Source organism: Rhinatrema bivittatum, chromosome 3, assembly GCF_901001135.1.
Source record: "Rhinatrema bivittatum chromosome 3, aRhiBiv1.1, whole genome shotgun sequence".
In the NCBI taxonomy this organism is placed as follows: Eukaryota; Metazoa; Chordata; class Amphibia; order Gymnophiona; family Rhinatrematidae; genus Rhinatrema; species Rhinatrema bivittatum.
The window spans coordinates 326,768,912-326,783,025 of record NC_042617.1 but is presented as its reverse complement, the minus strand read 5'-3'; the positions used below and the strand labels follow the sequence as shown (position 1 = coordinate 326,783,025).

Below are 14,114 nucleotides of genomic sequence, written 5' to 3'. Positions count from 1 at the left end.
GTTGTCCGACAACACCCGGACCGCCTGTCCGCGCACTAGGGGTAGAAAAGCTTGCAGCGCCAAACGAACCGCTCTGGTCTCCAGCCGGTTGATAGACCACCGGGTCTGCGACTGTGACCACAGACCCTGAACAGACTTCCCCTGGCAAACTGCCCCCCAGCCGGAAAGACTGGCATCCGTGGTCACCACCGTCCAGTTGGGCACCAGAAGGGACACTCCACAGGAGAGATGCTTGGAATCCAGCCACCAGCTCAGGCTGGATCGCGCCTGACCCTCGAGAGGTAGAGGTAGATAGAAATCTTCGGAAACCGGTTTCCAGCGGGAAAGCAATGAGGACTGCAGCGTCGTAGATGAGCGAACGCCCAAGGGACTAACGCCAGCGTGGATGCCATAGACCCCAGAACCGTCAGGTAATCGCAGACTCGTGGCCGGTGTAGCGACAAAAGACGCAGCACCTGAGACTGCAGTTTGCACATCCGTGCCTGAGAGAGAACCACCTTGCCTCGCTTCGTGTCGAAAAGGGCTCCAAGATACTCCAAGGACTGGGAGGGTTCGAGATGACTCTTGCTGTAGTTGACCACCCAGCCCAGGGACTGCAAGAGCTGCAACACCCTGGACACCGCCTGCCGACACAGACTCTGAGACTTCGCCCGGATCAGCCAATCGTCGAGGTAAGGGTGAACCAGCAGTCCTTCCCGACGCAACTGCGCCGCCACGACCACCATCACTTTCGTGAATGTCCGAGGCGCTGTCGCCAGGCCGAACGGGAGCGCCCGGAACTGGAAGTGCCTGCCCAGAATGCAAAACCGCAGGAACCGCTGAAAAGCTGGATGGATGCCCACATGAAGGTATGCTTCTGTGAGATCTAGGGACGCCAGGAATTCGCCGGGACGCACAGCCACGATCACCGAACGAATGGTCTCCATCTTGAAGTGAGGGACCCGAAGGCATCTGTTGACTCCTTTCAGATCCAGAATTGGGCGGAAAGTGCCGTCTTTCTTGGGGACTATGAAGTAAATGGAGTAACGGCCCTTGCCGTACTGATCGGCCGGAACCGGAGAGATGGCTCCCAAGCTTTCTAGTCTTTGGATGGTATCTAGCACCGCCACCTTCTTCTTGGGATCCTTGCAGGGTGAGACCAGGAATTTGTCCGTTGGGATGCGAGCAAAATCTAACTCGTAGCCGTGTTTTATCACGTTGAGGACCCACTGATCCGACGTCACGCTGGCCCATTCCTCGAGGAATAAGGATAGACGCGCCCCCACGTTTGGAACAACGGGCCGAGGACGCGATGAGGGATGGGCCGGCCGAACTTCATTGCGAAGGCTTGGAGCCCGCACCCGACGGGGCCCCTCCTTGTTGGCCAAAACATTTGCCCCGAAAGGACTGCTGCCACTGGGGGTTCCGAGAGGAAGACGGTCTATACGAGGGTCCAGAGGATCTTTGCGGCCTTGACTTCCTGGGTCCCCAGAACCGGGCTCTGCCTGAAAAGGAAGATCTGGACCGGGCCCTATCCTCTGGCAGCTTAAACGCTCGGTTCTCTCCCAGGGAAACCATCAAATCGTCCAACTCCTTGCCAAACAGCAATTTCCCCTTAAAAGGCAAAGCCCCGAGGTGAGCCTTGGAAGAGCCATCCGCTGCCCAATTGCGCAGCCAAAGGAGACGACGTGCCGACACCGCTGCCACCATGGACCTAGCTGAGGTGCGCAAAAGATCATGGAGTGCATCAGCTCCATAGGCAATAGCCGCCTCCAATCTGTCTGCTTGGGAAGCCTCCTCGTCGCTCCCGTGACCGGGATGGTAGACCTCTTCGTGACAGCGGACACCGCTGAATCCACCTTTGGGAGTCGGAGGAGCTCTAGCGCGTCCTCTGGCAAAGGGTAAAGTTTGTCCATGGCCTTGCTGACTTTCAGACCTAACTCCGGAGTATCCCATTCCTTGAAGAGGATATCCGTGGACGAAAAATGAAAAGGAAAGGCGACCGCCGGCCCTGTGAGCCCAAGCAGCACGGGATCCATATTTGCCTCCTGGCGGACCACCACCGGAGGAGCTTCAATCCCCAGCTCCTGGAGAATGGCCGGAATGAGTGGCGACAGTTCCTCTCTGCGGAACAGACGCACCACCTTGGGGTCATCTCCATCGACGGCCTGCGCTCCTTTACCTGAACTTGGCTGCGCCGAGCCATCTGCTGCTGCTGTTCCGGCCCCCGGCAGGGGCTCCTCAGAGGCCTCTGTGTCCGCCCCGGAGGTATCTTCGGAATCAGAGTCCTGCGGCACCCCTCGGGGAAGCCGCTTGCCCCGGGCCGCGCTCTGGGTGATCTTCGCCACCCTCCTGGCCGTCTTCTTCTGCGGCGGGGACCGGTGGACCCTCGAGCGCGAGGCGTCCCCCCGTCTGCGCTTGCCGCGCTTATAACGGAGAACTTTGCGCAGCAAAAGCGCCAAATCCTCTGAGAATTCGCCCGAATCCGAGGAATCGCATCCAGACGTCCCCCGGGACCGGGGCCCCTCCGAGGGGACCTCCCCCGCCGCGGGGAAAGCGTAGGAGGTAAAACCGAGGCCCCCACCGTTTCCCGCGAAACTACCCGGCCGGTGGACAAAATGGCCGCCACTCCCGCGCTGACCGGGAACGGGTCAGGAGGCCTATCAGGAGGACCCCCCCCCCCTGCGACGGCGATCGCACGACCCGGGAACAGGCCCCCCGAGGTGCCGCCGACAATCCCTCGTCTCCCGGGACGCAGGCCGAGCAAAGGCCGTCCCGGGAGAGATGTGCGCGCGCCGAGCCGCAGGCCCTGCACTGCGAGCCGCGCGGCATCGCAAAAACCGCAGGAAACCAAGGACGCGCCGAAAAAACACCGAGGGGCGCTGAGGAAAAAGAAAAAAATCACCGCGGCAAAAACGGCGACCTCCCCCCTGCCGACGACGCCCCCCGAGCGGGACGGAGCGCAACGCCAGGCAACCGAGAGCAGACAGAAACAAAAGTCAAACACTTTTTTTTTTTTTTTTTTACAGAGAAAAACGCTGTCCCTGGTACTGAAAAGCCCTATGTCCTGCAGGGGTGAGTGAACCGGGCTCCCCGGTGTCATCCCTGACGCTGCTACTAGACCAGCCGGGTCCTCAACCCTAGCAGCGGCCTCAACCTGGGGAGGGTAGTCCCCTCAGGACCTCTCAACTCCCCAGGGAGGCAGGGCAACCGGGACTAAAACTAACCAAATTAAACAAAAACCCAATTTGCAGAAAAAAACCAAGTAGAAAATAAAAACCCAAAAGCGAACCTGACTAACAACCAGAATCAGGCCCGACAGGGCTGTGACCAGACCTGCACCACCTACTGGAGACAGAGTAAGACTGAGGGGCTGTGACTGGTACAGGGGCATATATGCTCCGCCCACAAGTTTTAGTCTGTCTCCATCTACTGGTGTGGAGTCACAACCCAGGTGTCCTGGACTGATCCTGGTACGTACAGGGAACAACAAATGTAAGGAGTAATGTCAATAATGAATTCAGGACGTTACTTCATTCACAAATCTAAATGATACACAAATGTAGTGTGTGTGTGCTGACAAACCACCGGTGTAAATACAGACCGTGTGTCATACATTTCCTTAAATACCTGTGTGAAGTATACTCTTTGCACAGAAGGTAGAATGGAGAACACATTCAATTTCTTCTAAATTCTCGTCATTTTTGCCATATTTAGACTGTATTGTGAACAATGAAAAAAAATAAAAAAATATAATCAAGAGAATAACAAATTATAAGATTGGTTGTGACTTATGGTCCATCGCTGTGACACACTTGTAAGCTAAGTCACCGAAGGTAAAATCTAATCGTATTCTTATAATGTAAGATTAACTAGTTATTTTATGCTTGTTTAATATTTTTAGATCTTGGTTTATTCTGCTTTAACTTAAGGCAAATGTCTACAAGTTGTGAGGAAACAGTTAAGAGCTAAATGTGGTGACAAGCGCATTCCTAGTAAGGATCTTTCATTTTAGTACCTTTTTATTCTGCTCATTAACATTTCATAATCATAGTTTTATTCTGTTTTTGATAACATTTCATAATCATTTTATTATTCACTATTTTCTTATAATTTGTTTACTCTATTATATTTTTTTATTTTTTCCTTAATTTCCATTATACGTGGCACCTTCGCACAATAGCAGTACATTTTAACATACTTCATGCAGTCCCAATTAAACAACCTTTTTTTGAATTGAAGGACACTACTGATACTATATTGCTGGATATTGTTCACAATACAGTCTAAATATGCAAAAATGACGCATATATGCAAATATGCAAAAATGACAAGAATTTAGAAGAAATGAATGTGTTCTCCATTCTACCTTCTGTGCAAAGAGTATACTTCAAACCAGGTATTTAAGGAAATGTATGAGACACGGTCTATATTTACACCGGTGGTTTGTCAGCACACACTGTACATTTGTGTATCATTTAAGTTTGTGAATGAAGTAACGTCCTGAATTCATTATTGATTTTACTCCTTACATTTATGTTTTTATTTTGTGTCCATGTGTGTACCATGTTTATTTATATTTTTATAATTTATTTTATTGGTGAAGTCTATACATCTCTTAATGTTTTAAATATTTATGTCATTTTTAAATATTGATGTTATGTATTTTTAATTTTAGTAGCCCCTGAAGCAGCTCTACAGAGCAAAACCCGGCCAGAGTCGGGCCTTCTTACTGTGAAAATAAAGAATTTTTGCTATTACAACTATCTCTTTGTTCTTGGTCGCTACAAGGGATTTATAACATGCACCTAACTCTAATTTAAGTTATGGACAAACCAGCATGAATACATCTAATAAATTTAAGGGTTTTTTAAATTTAGTGATGTGCTCCCACAACTTAAACAGCTTTTAAAATTTTAGCAACTCAACAAAATTAAGATGGGGGCTATCTGGCCTTTTGCGCAGAGAGCCACGTGGGTTAGAGCAGAGGGCCATGTACCAAGAAACTAGGATTCAAATCCCACTGCTGCTCCTTATGACCTTGGGAAATCATTTTACTTTCCATTGCCTGAACACTCTGGAGATAGGGAAATACTTATCTTACCTGAATTTAATCCACTTTGAAGTGAATATAAAATAAAATAAAGGTTGTATTGTGCACCCAGTACATCACACACACAAATTCAGAGAATGAGACTGATTGCTGGAGGCCAGCATGGCAGACTGGAAGCAGCTGAGACAGAGGTAGACATAGGATCCCGCCAGGATATAGTAGAGTGGTTATATACAAATTAACTACCAACAGAGGACTATATTATGCAATGTTCACTGGTGTCCGGTATCACTCATATAAGCTATAACCATATGTTGGTTATAACTTGAATGTTCATGTGTACAGTTTTTAATTTGTATTATTCTTAGTGAAATGTGAGTGTCGAAAAAAAAAGTCTTTTAAATTTTTAAATCATGAAAACTAAGCTTATTAAGTAATGTCTTGAACGATGAATAAGGTGTCCGAAAATCTCTCCCCCTCACGGTCAACCCAGTTCGCTTGTTCTTAAAAAGAAGTCTCCACACTTATCTTGTTTCCATGTAGGACGGCATGTGACTGCCTTGAGCGCCGAAAGCAGCCCCCACCGGCAGCCCCCAGCGCCGAATCGCAGGGGTCGCACAGGCGCTGTGGGCCTGTGCGCGCATTCATTCACTGCCGGTGGGGGCTGCCGGGGGCTGCCAAGGCAGCCCCCACCGGCAGTGAATGAATGCGCGCCTGTGCGACCCGGCCTAGATGTAACACGCGACCACCCGCCGCCCGCCGGCCGTCTCGAACTAACGCGCGTCCACCCGCCCCCCCCCCGGGAACAAGCGCCCACCCGCCCGCGGCCTAGATTTAACACGCGACCACCCGGCTCCCACCGCCGGCCGCCTGGACCCACGCGGCCCTCCGACAGGTATTTAAAAAATTTTATTTTTTTTTTTGAACACTACGTCTTACTTTCGGGGGATGTCTTACAGGTTTTTTCCAATATAAGACATACCCTGAAAGTAAGACATAGTGGGACTTTTTGGGGTAAAAAGAAAGTAAGACGCTGTCTTACTTTCGGGGAAACACGGTAGATGATAACTAGCTAAAAACAAATTATTAATTAAAATTAGAATAAAATAAAGGTAGCGTGCCTTGAGCAAGGAGGGCAGCTTGAATTGGTGGAGAAGTGGCACTATATGTAAAGCATGGATTTAGTCAAGCAGGATAAAAAGTGCTGCAAGAAACCATACACTGTGGATTCATTATGGACAGAACTCCCATGTGACGGATAAGAGTGTAGAAGGGTGTACACTACTGTCCACCTGGCCAATAAGAAGAAATAGGCTGTGAAATGCTAGCAGAAATTACAAAGGCAAATACAATTGGCAACACAATAATGGGAAATTTCAATACTAAATGAGTCACTGTCTCATCAAGATATGCTAAAGAATGGAGAAATTACTTACCTGATAATTTCGTTTTCCTTAGTGTAGACACATGGACTCAGGACCAATGTGTTATGCTACCCTACCATCAGATAGAGACGGAGTCAGATTTCAAAGCTGATGTCACCCTAGATACACCCCTGCAGTGACCTCAGCCCTTCAGTATTCTCTTCAAAAGCCACTGTGGACATACTATTGAAAAAACTTGATTTAAAACTATTAAAATATAATAAAAAACTGATAACCATAACTGTACTAAACTACAGTATTTTTCGTTCGCAAATCAGGGGAGTGGATAAAAAATTTTTTTGTCCCCATTTCGTTTTCGGGTCTGGGGAGGGCCATTTCGGTCCACTCCCCGGATCAGAAAACTTTTATCATTCTCTTTCTGTGGGAAAAAAAACAAACAACCCCCCCCCCCCCCAACCCTTTAAATTTAATTAACTACAACCCCTCACCCTCCTGACCCCACCCCCCCCCCCCTCAAGTGCAGGAGATCGCTTCAGGACCCCCACTGGACCACCAGGGACTTTTGGCAAGTCGTTGGCAAGTCTTGGGGAGGTCAGGAGGGTGGGGGGTTCTGGCTAGTTTGTTTTTTTTGTTGTTTTTTTAGTATTCGCTCCATAAGACGCACAGACATTTTCTCCCAACTTTTGGGGGAAAAGAATTGAGACTTATGGAGCGAAAAATACAGTATTCATAAACACTGAACCCCAGTAAGAATATACATGCCCTGATCTAGAGATTGGATGACTGCTTACCCATAATCTCTTGGATTCGATATCCACTCCACAGGCAAATCCTTGGCACCGTGCTTGGGCAGCAGTGGGCAGGATGCTAAGTCCATCTGTCTACACTAAGGAAAACAAAATTATCAGGTAAGTAATTTCTCTATTTCCTAGCGTGTAGCCAGATGGATTGAGGACCAATGGGATGTACAAAGCTACTCCCAACTGGGGTGGGAGGATTTCCGCGGTCTGGTTAACACTGCCCTTGCAAAGGCTGAATCCTCTTAGGCCTGTACGTCCAGGCGATAGAACCTGGAGAAGGTGTGCAAGAAGGACCACATCACTGCTCGGCAGATATCGACTGGAAACAGCAATATAACTTCTGCCCATGAGACCGCCTAAGCCCTAGTGAAATGAGATATAACCTGAGAAGATAATGGCTTTCCTGCCTCTACATAGGCTCCCATGACCATCTCCTTAATCCAGCGAACTATGGTAGCAGCCCACAAAGCTGGTTCACCCTGCTTCCTTCCACCGTGAAGGACAAGCAGGCGGTCCATCTTTCAGACTGGCTCTAAAACTTACAGATACTGCATTAAAAGTCTACTGACATTCAAAGGTTGGAGGCAGCAGTATTCCTCCACACCCTTGTGCTTATCTAACGATGGCAACGAAATGGACTGACTCAAATGAAACTCCGAGACTACCTTCAGCAAGAAGGATGGAACAGTATGAGGTTGTAACGTTCCTGGAGTCATCCGGAGGAACAATTCCCGGGTCGACAATGCCTGCAGTTCAGAGATGCGACGTGCCAAGCATATAGCCAACAGGAACACTGTTTTCAAGGTTAAAGACTGCAGCGGCCGAAAGGAGGATTCTGCCAAAAATTCCCATACCAGATTAATATTCCACAAGGGATCTGGCAACCAAAGGGGGGTGGTCGAAGGTGCTTCACACCCCTTTCATAAAAATGGCCACATCCGGATGAGCTGATAGAGGGGGGTACCATTCACCTCGCCCCGAAACTGGAGAGAGCCACTACCTGCACCTTCAAGGAATTAAGGGCCAAACCTTTATTCAAGCTGTCCTGCAAAAATTCCAGAATAAGTGGAATTTTGACCGCCCGAGGAGGGACATTGTGTTCCTTGCAGCAGGCCTCAAATACTCTCCAGACCTGCACATAGACTAGGGACATAGAGAACTTCCGAGCGCGGAGTAAGTTGGCAATTACCGCCACAGAATATCCTCGCTTCATCAGGCAACCCCCCTCAAGGGCCAGTTCATAAGACAGAATCAAGTCGGATCCTCGTGAAGGACAGGTCCCTGCACGGTGGGAGGCATATGGGGGGGGGGGGGGGCAGCGGTGTCTCCATCAGGAGTCTCCACATGTCTGCATAGCATGGGCGCCTGGACCAATCTGGAGCTACTAGTAGGTCTAATCCCCTGTGCTCGATTTTGCGAATGACCCTGCCAAGCAGGGTCCACGGAGGGAAGGCATATAGCAATTCTTTTTCTGGCCAGGTCTGAACGAGAGAGTGTTGATCCCCAGGAACCACCTATCTTTTCTGCGACTGAAGAATCGGGGAATCTTCGCATTGTGAGATGCGGCAGCAGGTCGATGGCTGGGAGGCCCCAGTGATCTATCATCAGTTGAAAGGCTTTGGCCGACAATATCCACTACTCTCCTGGAGCCAGACTCTCACTGCTTAGAAAGTCTGTTCTGACGTTATCCTTTCCTGCAATGTGGGAGACAGATCAATCTGTAGATGTATTTCTCCCCATTCTATAAGGAGGTCTATCTCCTGTGACACTTGTTGGCTCTTGGTTCCACTCTGGTGGTTGATGTAGGCTACCATCATTGCGTTGTCCGACATCACATGGACCGCTCGACCCTGGAGTCTGTGGCTGAATTGTAGACACGCCAATCGGACTGCCCAGGCTTCCAGGCGGTTGATGTTCCAGAGGGTTTCTTCTTCGGTCCAACGTCTCTGGGCTGACAGTTCCTGAGAGCGAGCTCCCCAGCCCCAGAGACTCGCGTCTGTTCAGACTGGCCAGTTCAGTAAGGACAGGAGCACACCCTTTTCTTAGATGAGCTTCCTACAGCCACCACTGGAGCAGAGAGCATATGCTCATCGGGCGTATCATGCTCATCAACTGACGAACCTGGGACATCAACTTCCTTATCCACGTGGTCGAAAGAAAAGACCTTGCCCTGTTTGGTGTTGAATCAGACTCCCAGATATTCCAAGGACTGGGAAGGCTTGAGACTGCTCTTGTCCAAGTTTACTACCCAACTGAGTTCCTGAAACAAAGAGGTCATCCTGTTGGTCACCCGGAGACTCTCTTCCATGGATTTGACCTGGATCAACTAGCCATCCAAGTATGGGTGCACCAGGATTCCTTCTTTTCTCAATGCTGCTGCTACGACCACCATAATCTTGAAAAATGTGCTGGGAGCAGTGGCTAGGCCGAAGGGCAGGGCCCGGAATGGATGATGGCGACCCAGTACCGCAAAGAGTAGGAAACTGTGTTCTCGATGAATTGGAATATGTAGGTAGGCCTTGGATAAGTCCAAGGAGGTTAAGAACTCTCCTGGTTGTATGGCCATTATCATGGAGCATAATGTTTCCATGCAGAAATGATTCACTCATAGATGCCGGTTGACACTCTTGAGGGTCCAGGATGGGGGCAAAAGGAACCTTCCTTCTTGGGTTCGATGAAATAGATGCTCCATATTTTCCTGGGGCATAGGTACTGGGATTATAACCCTCATCCTGGGGAGCCTTAAAAAAATCATTTTCACTGCCTGCTTTTTGTGCTGGAAGTGGCAAGGAGACATCATGAATACGTGCCGCGGAGTGCTGTGAAATTCCAGCTCATATTCTTCTCGTACGACTTCCAGTACCTATTTGTACTGGAAGTCGTACGAGAAGGATATACGCGAACCTGAACCCAAGCTTGCCCTCCCTTGGGCTGTCGACTACAAAAGGAAAGGACAGACCTCCCAAAGGGCCAACACCTCTGAAATGTCAAGTTTCTGTAGGGACGAAAATGCTGGGAGCCCCTGGCTAGGCCCCCTCATAGGTGAGAAGCACTGTAACTGTTTCCTCTTATCTTCCGGTAGCTGGGGGACTGGAGATTCGCCCCATTTACTGGCCAGCTTTTCCAATTCGCTTCCAAAAAGAAGTGATCCCTTAAAGGGCATATTTGTAAGATTGGTCTTGGAGATTGAGTCTGCTGACCAATTCTGCAGCCATAGATGTCTTCTGGCTGTGGCCACCACTGAGGCCACTCCTCTGACCAAAGTATGGACTAGATCAGAGCCCGCGTCTGCTAAGAAGACTGCAGCGGGTTCCATAACCGCTCTGCAATTCAGCCCCAAGTTGTCCACCACCTGACAGAGGAGTAGGCATGATTGAGCCACCCGGGTACAACAAGAACAAACTGCAAGGTCATTGCTACTGCGTCAAAGGCTTGTTTAAGGATGGACTCCATCCATCTATCACCTACATCCTTTAAGGCTGCTCCTACTTCCACTGGGATAGTTATTTATTTATTTATTTTATATACCGACATTCTAAAAGTTTATAAAAACACGAGTGGGGTAGAACAGGTAAATAAAGGATGGTTATTTACCCTTTCAAATAATAATAAAACAAGGGGATGCTCCATGAAACTAAATCAGTAGATTTAACCCAAATCATAGAAGTGCTTTTTCCACTCGGCACATGATCAAGCTGCGGAATCTGTTCCCAGAGGACAACTAGCATAGCAGGGTTTAAGAGAGGTTTGTACAAGTTTGAGGGAAAAGTTGTTAAATTTATTAACCAGATGGACTAGGGAGAGCTATTGCTATTCTCTGAGAGTGCGTAACAAGAAACAGAACTAGTTTTTGGATCTACTGATACTTGTAATCTGGACTGGCACAGTCAGCAACAGGAGGCTGAGCTCAATGGACCTTGGTCTGACCCAGTATGTTATATCTCAGTGTTTCTAAAACTTTTCAAGCCTGAGGCACACTTTCTTCAATGGAAATGTTGTATGGCACTCCAACCTCCACAGAGCAGCCAGTGCGAAATGCAAGTAAATACTCATACGGTCAAAAAGAGAGCTAGGGAAGCACGAAAAATCATACTAGTCTCTCTTCCACGTTTTTAAACAAAGATAAAGAGGAACGAGATACACAGACTTATCACAATGGATCAGCTCCCTCCATATACAAGTGCAGAAGAAGAGTATGATGCAGGCAGCCGGCTTGGACAGTTATCTTGGCTGCCAGAAATCTTTCACTGCTGCTGCTCCCAGCACTCAGAATGAATCAAATCCAGTGCTCATTGCATGCTCTTCCCATCTCACTTAGACTGGGAATAAGTCAGAGGTTGCACAGTGAGGAGGTGCTGTGTGTACAAAGGATGTCCTGGCTGTCCATGCTCTGCATGGTCTCCATTGATTACTGCCTTGCAAGGCTCATACTGTAGTCAGGAAAAGGAGACATGCATGACATGTTCTCAGAAAGTAGTTCCTACATGTTTAAAAGTCACTGCTGATTACTCTTATTGCTGTGGGGTGCTGAAAGCAGAGTCCAAGTGCTGGTCTGGATGTGAGAATTAGGCAGTGATGATTTTTCGGTGGCATACCTAATCAGGTCTGAAGGCACACTGGTTGGGAAACCATGGCATATCTTATGTTCCTATGAGGTCAGGTAAAAGGCAAGAAGGGAAGTGGGTTGGAGGAGTTGGTGTTGGGTGGCACATGGGAATTTATATGTTCATTTATTCAAAGTAGTCTTGATGGGCTAATTTGGTTTTTGTCTGCCATTATTTACCAGTCTGCAGGGGTGTAAAATTCTCAAGGCCAGTATCTATGCACCTAAAACTCAATGACTGACTGCCAATGCCAGCTAAAGTTGTAGGGCTTCTTAAAATTAAGCCTTCCCCTTTCTTGATTACTGAGCCTGAAACTTCCCTCCCTTGCAGCTGAAACAGCTAAGGGTATGAGGATCTTGCCATTTTTGCTCAAGATGTGATCATTACTGTAAAAGGTTAATCACTTTTCAGTTCAGTGAAAATTTAAACACATCTAAACATAGCATAAAACAGATTATAAGAAACTGGAACATCATGGACTTACCTTTTACATAGTTACTATCCTCCTTCCAAACTCATGAGCAGGAAAACAGAATATGACAGCAGATATGAACTGTAAGGCCCAATTCACTTCCTGCTGCAATGTTGTTCACCCCCCCCCCCCCCCCCCCCCCCCCAGATCTATGGCTTTCTCCTCACTTCCTCATCACAAGGGATTCTCTGTGCTTAATCCCAGACTTTCGTGAATTTCATGACAGTTTTTTTTTTTGTCTCCACCACCTCCCTTGGAGGAAGATGTTCCATGAATCCACCACACTGTCAGTGATGAAATATTATCTGAGGATGTTCTTGAGTCTACCCCTTTGGAACCTCATATCATGAGAGCATTTTTACTCTGAAAAAAAAAATTTGACTCATTTCTACCTCTGAGCCCCATATTTCCATCAGAAGCTGCACTATGAATAAAAATCTACTGGAAATGCCTGGGCTTTTATGGTACAAGTCAATGGCATGTCACAAAAGCATTGCATCACCAAGTCTATGACATCATTAGGGCTATTATCAAAGCAGACAAGCATATTGTGCTTTTACAGCTTACAAAGTGAGTGGAAAGAGGTCAGACACATTGCCACAGTACAGGGTTATATTCCATCCAACTCTCGTGACAAGGACTCCTCATAATTAAGCAAGCTGTGGGGTAAATGTAAAACTAAGCAAAGGAAAGGAAACGAGTAGAGTACCTTTTTGTGATTGGAGACGCGGCGAAGGTTGTCCTCTTCGATGTGGGGCAGCTGCAAGAGGGGTGACTTGAACTGCTGCAGGCCCTGGACCATCATCTGACAGAGCTTCATGCAGTTCTCCAGAGACCCCAGGGATGGTGCACGGAACTCCCGTTCTGTAAGGGTGCATTTAACAAGACTCGTGAAAACGCCTCCCAGATCGGAGACAACATGGAAAAGGGACCTGCAAACATTTTGTTTACTTATAAACATTACCCACCCTTCCCTACCTTCAGAGCAGGGTACCTTATAAACATAGTCAGCTGGTTTTAAAAAAAGAGAGGCAGGGCAGAATGATGGAAGTGGGAAGGAGCTCAGGTACTATCAGTAAGAAAGGGCTGTGTAGATGCCGCACTTTCCTAAGTGAAATTCACAGGCGAGCAGTAAATTTCAAGTCAAAAACTTCACTGTGTTTAATATGGTTTTCTTTTACATTTATGGACTGTGGCATATTTTTAATAAATGAAAAGCTGCAAAATATGGTGGAGCATTTCATCTAAGCTGAGGCTTTACAGGGAAGGAAAGCTAGTAGTGGCACATGCACAGTACTACCTTACATCACTGTCTCCCAGACGAATGTGCCTTCCGAACTGATCAGGGGTGCCACAGAAAAATCACCAATGCCTGATACTCAGATCCAGGCCAGCATTTGGGCTCTGCTCTCAGCACCTCACGGCAACACGCATTACCAGCAGTGACTCTTAAACACCTAGGAGCTTCTTTCTGAGAACACATGTGATCATGCATGCCTCTTTCTACTACAGCATGAGCCTTGCAGTGTGGTGATCAATGGGGAGCAGGCAGGCATGCACACAGCACCTGCTTCCTCACCTTCCAGCCTCTGTCTTATCCCCAGGCTGAGTGAGACAGGGAGTGTGTGGCCCTGAGCACTGGATGTGACTCGTTTTGAACGTTGGGAGCAGCAGCAGTGGAGAAGCTCTAGCAGCCACATGCAGCAGCCAAAGTAACTCTCCAAAAGCAGGCTGCCCACATTACACCTACTTCTCCCTTTTCCTGCACTTGTATATAAAGTAACTGGCCCACTGTGATGAGTTCATCATGTAGTTATGCTG

The 14,114-nt window shown here is 48.0% G+C and overlaps 1 protein-coding gene across 2 annotated transcripts in view; it reads right to left on the bottom strand.

Moving 5' to 3' along the window:
• The window catches only part of SEC63 (SEC63 homolog, protein translocation regulator), a 261,114-nt gene that overhangs the window by 117,620 nt on the left and 129,380 nt on the right, over positions 1–14,114 (bottom strand). For both annotated transcript variants that reach the window (XM_029595314.1, XM_029595313.1), the window contains exon 12: positions 13,003–13,157. In XM_029595314.1, coding sequence (XP_029451174.1) covers positions 13,003–13,157 — 155 coding nt within the window. The remainder of the gene's footprint in view (positions 1–13,002; positions 13,158–14,114) is intronic.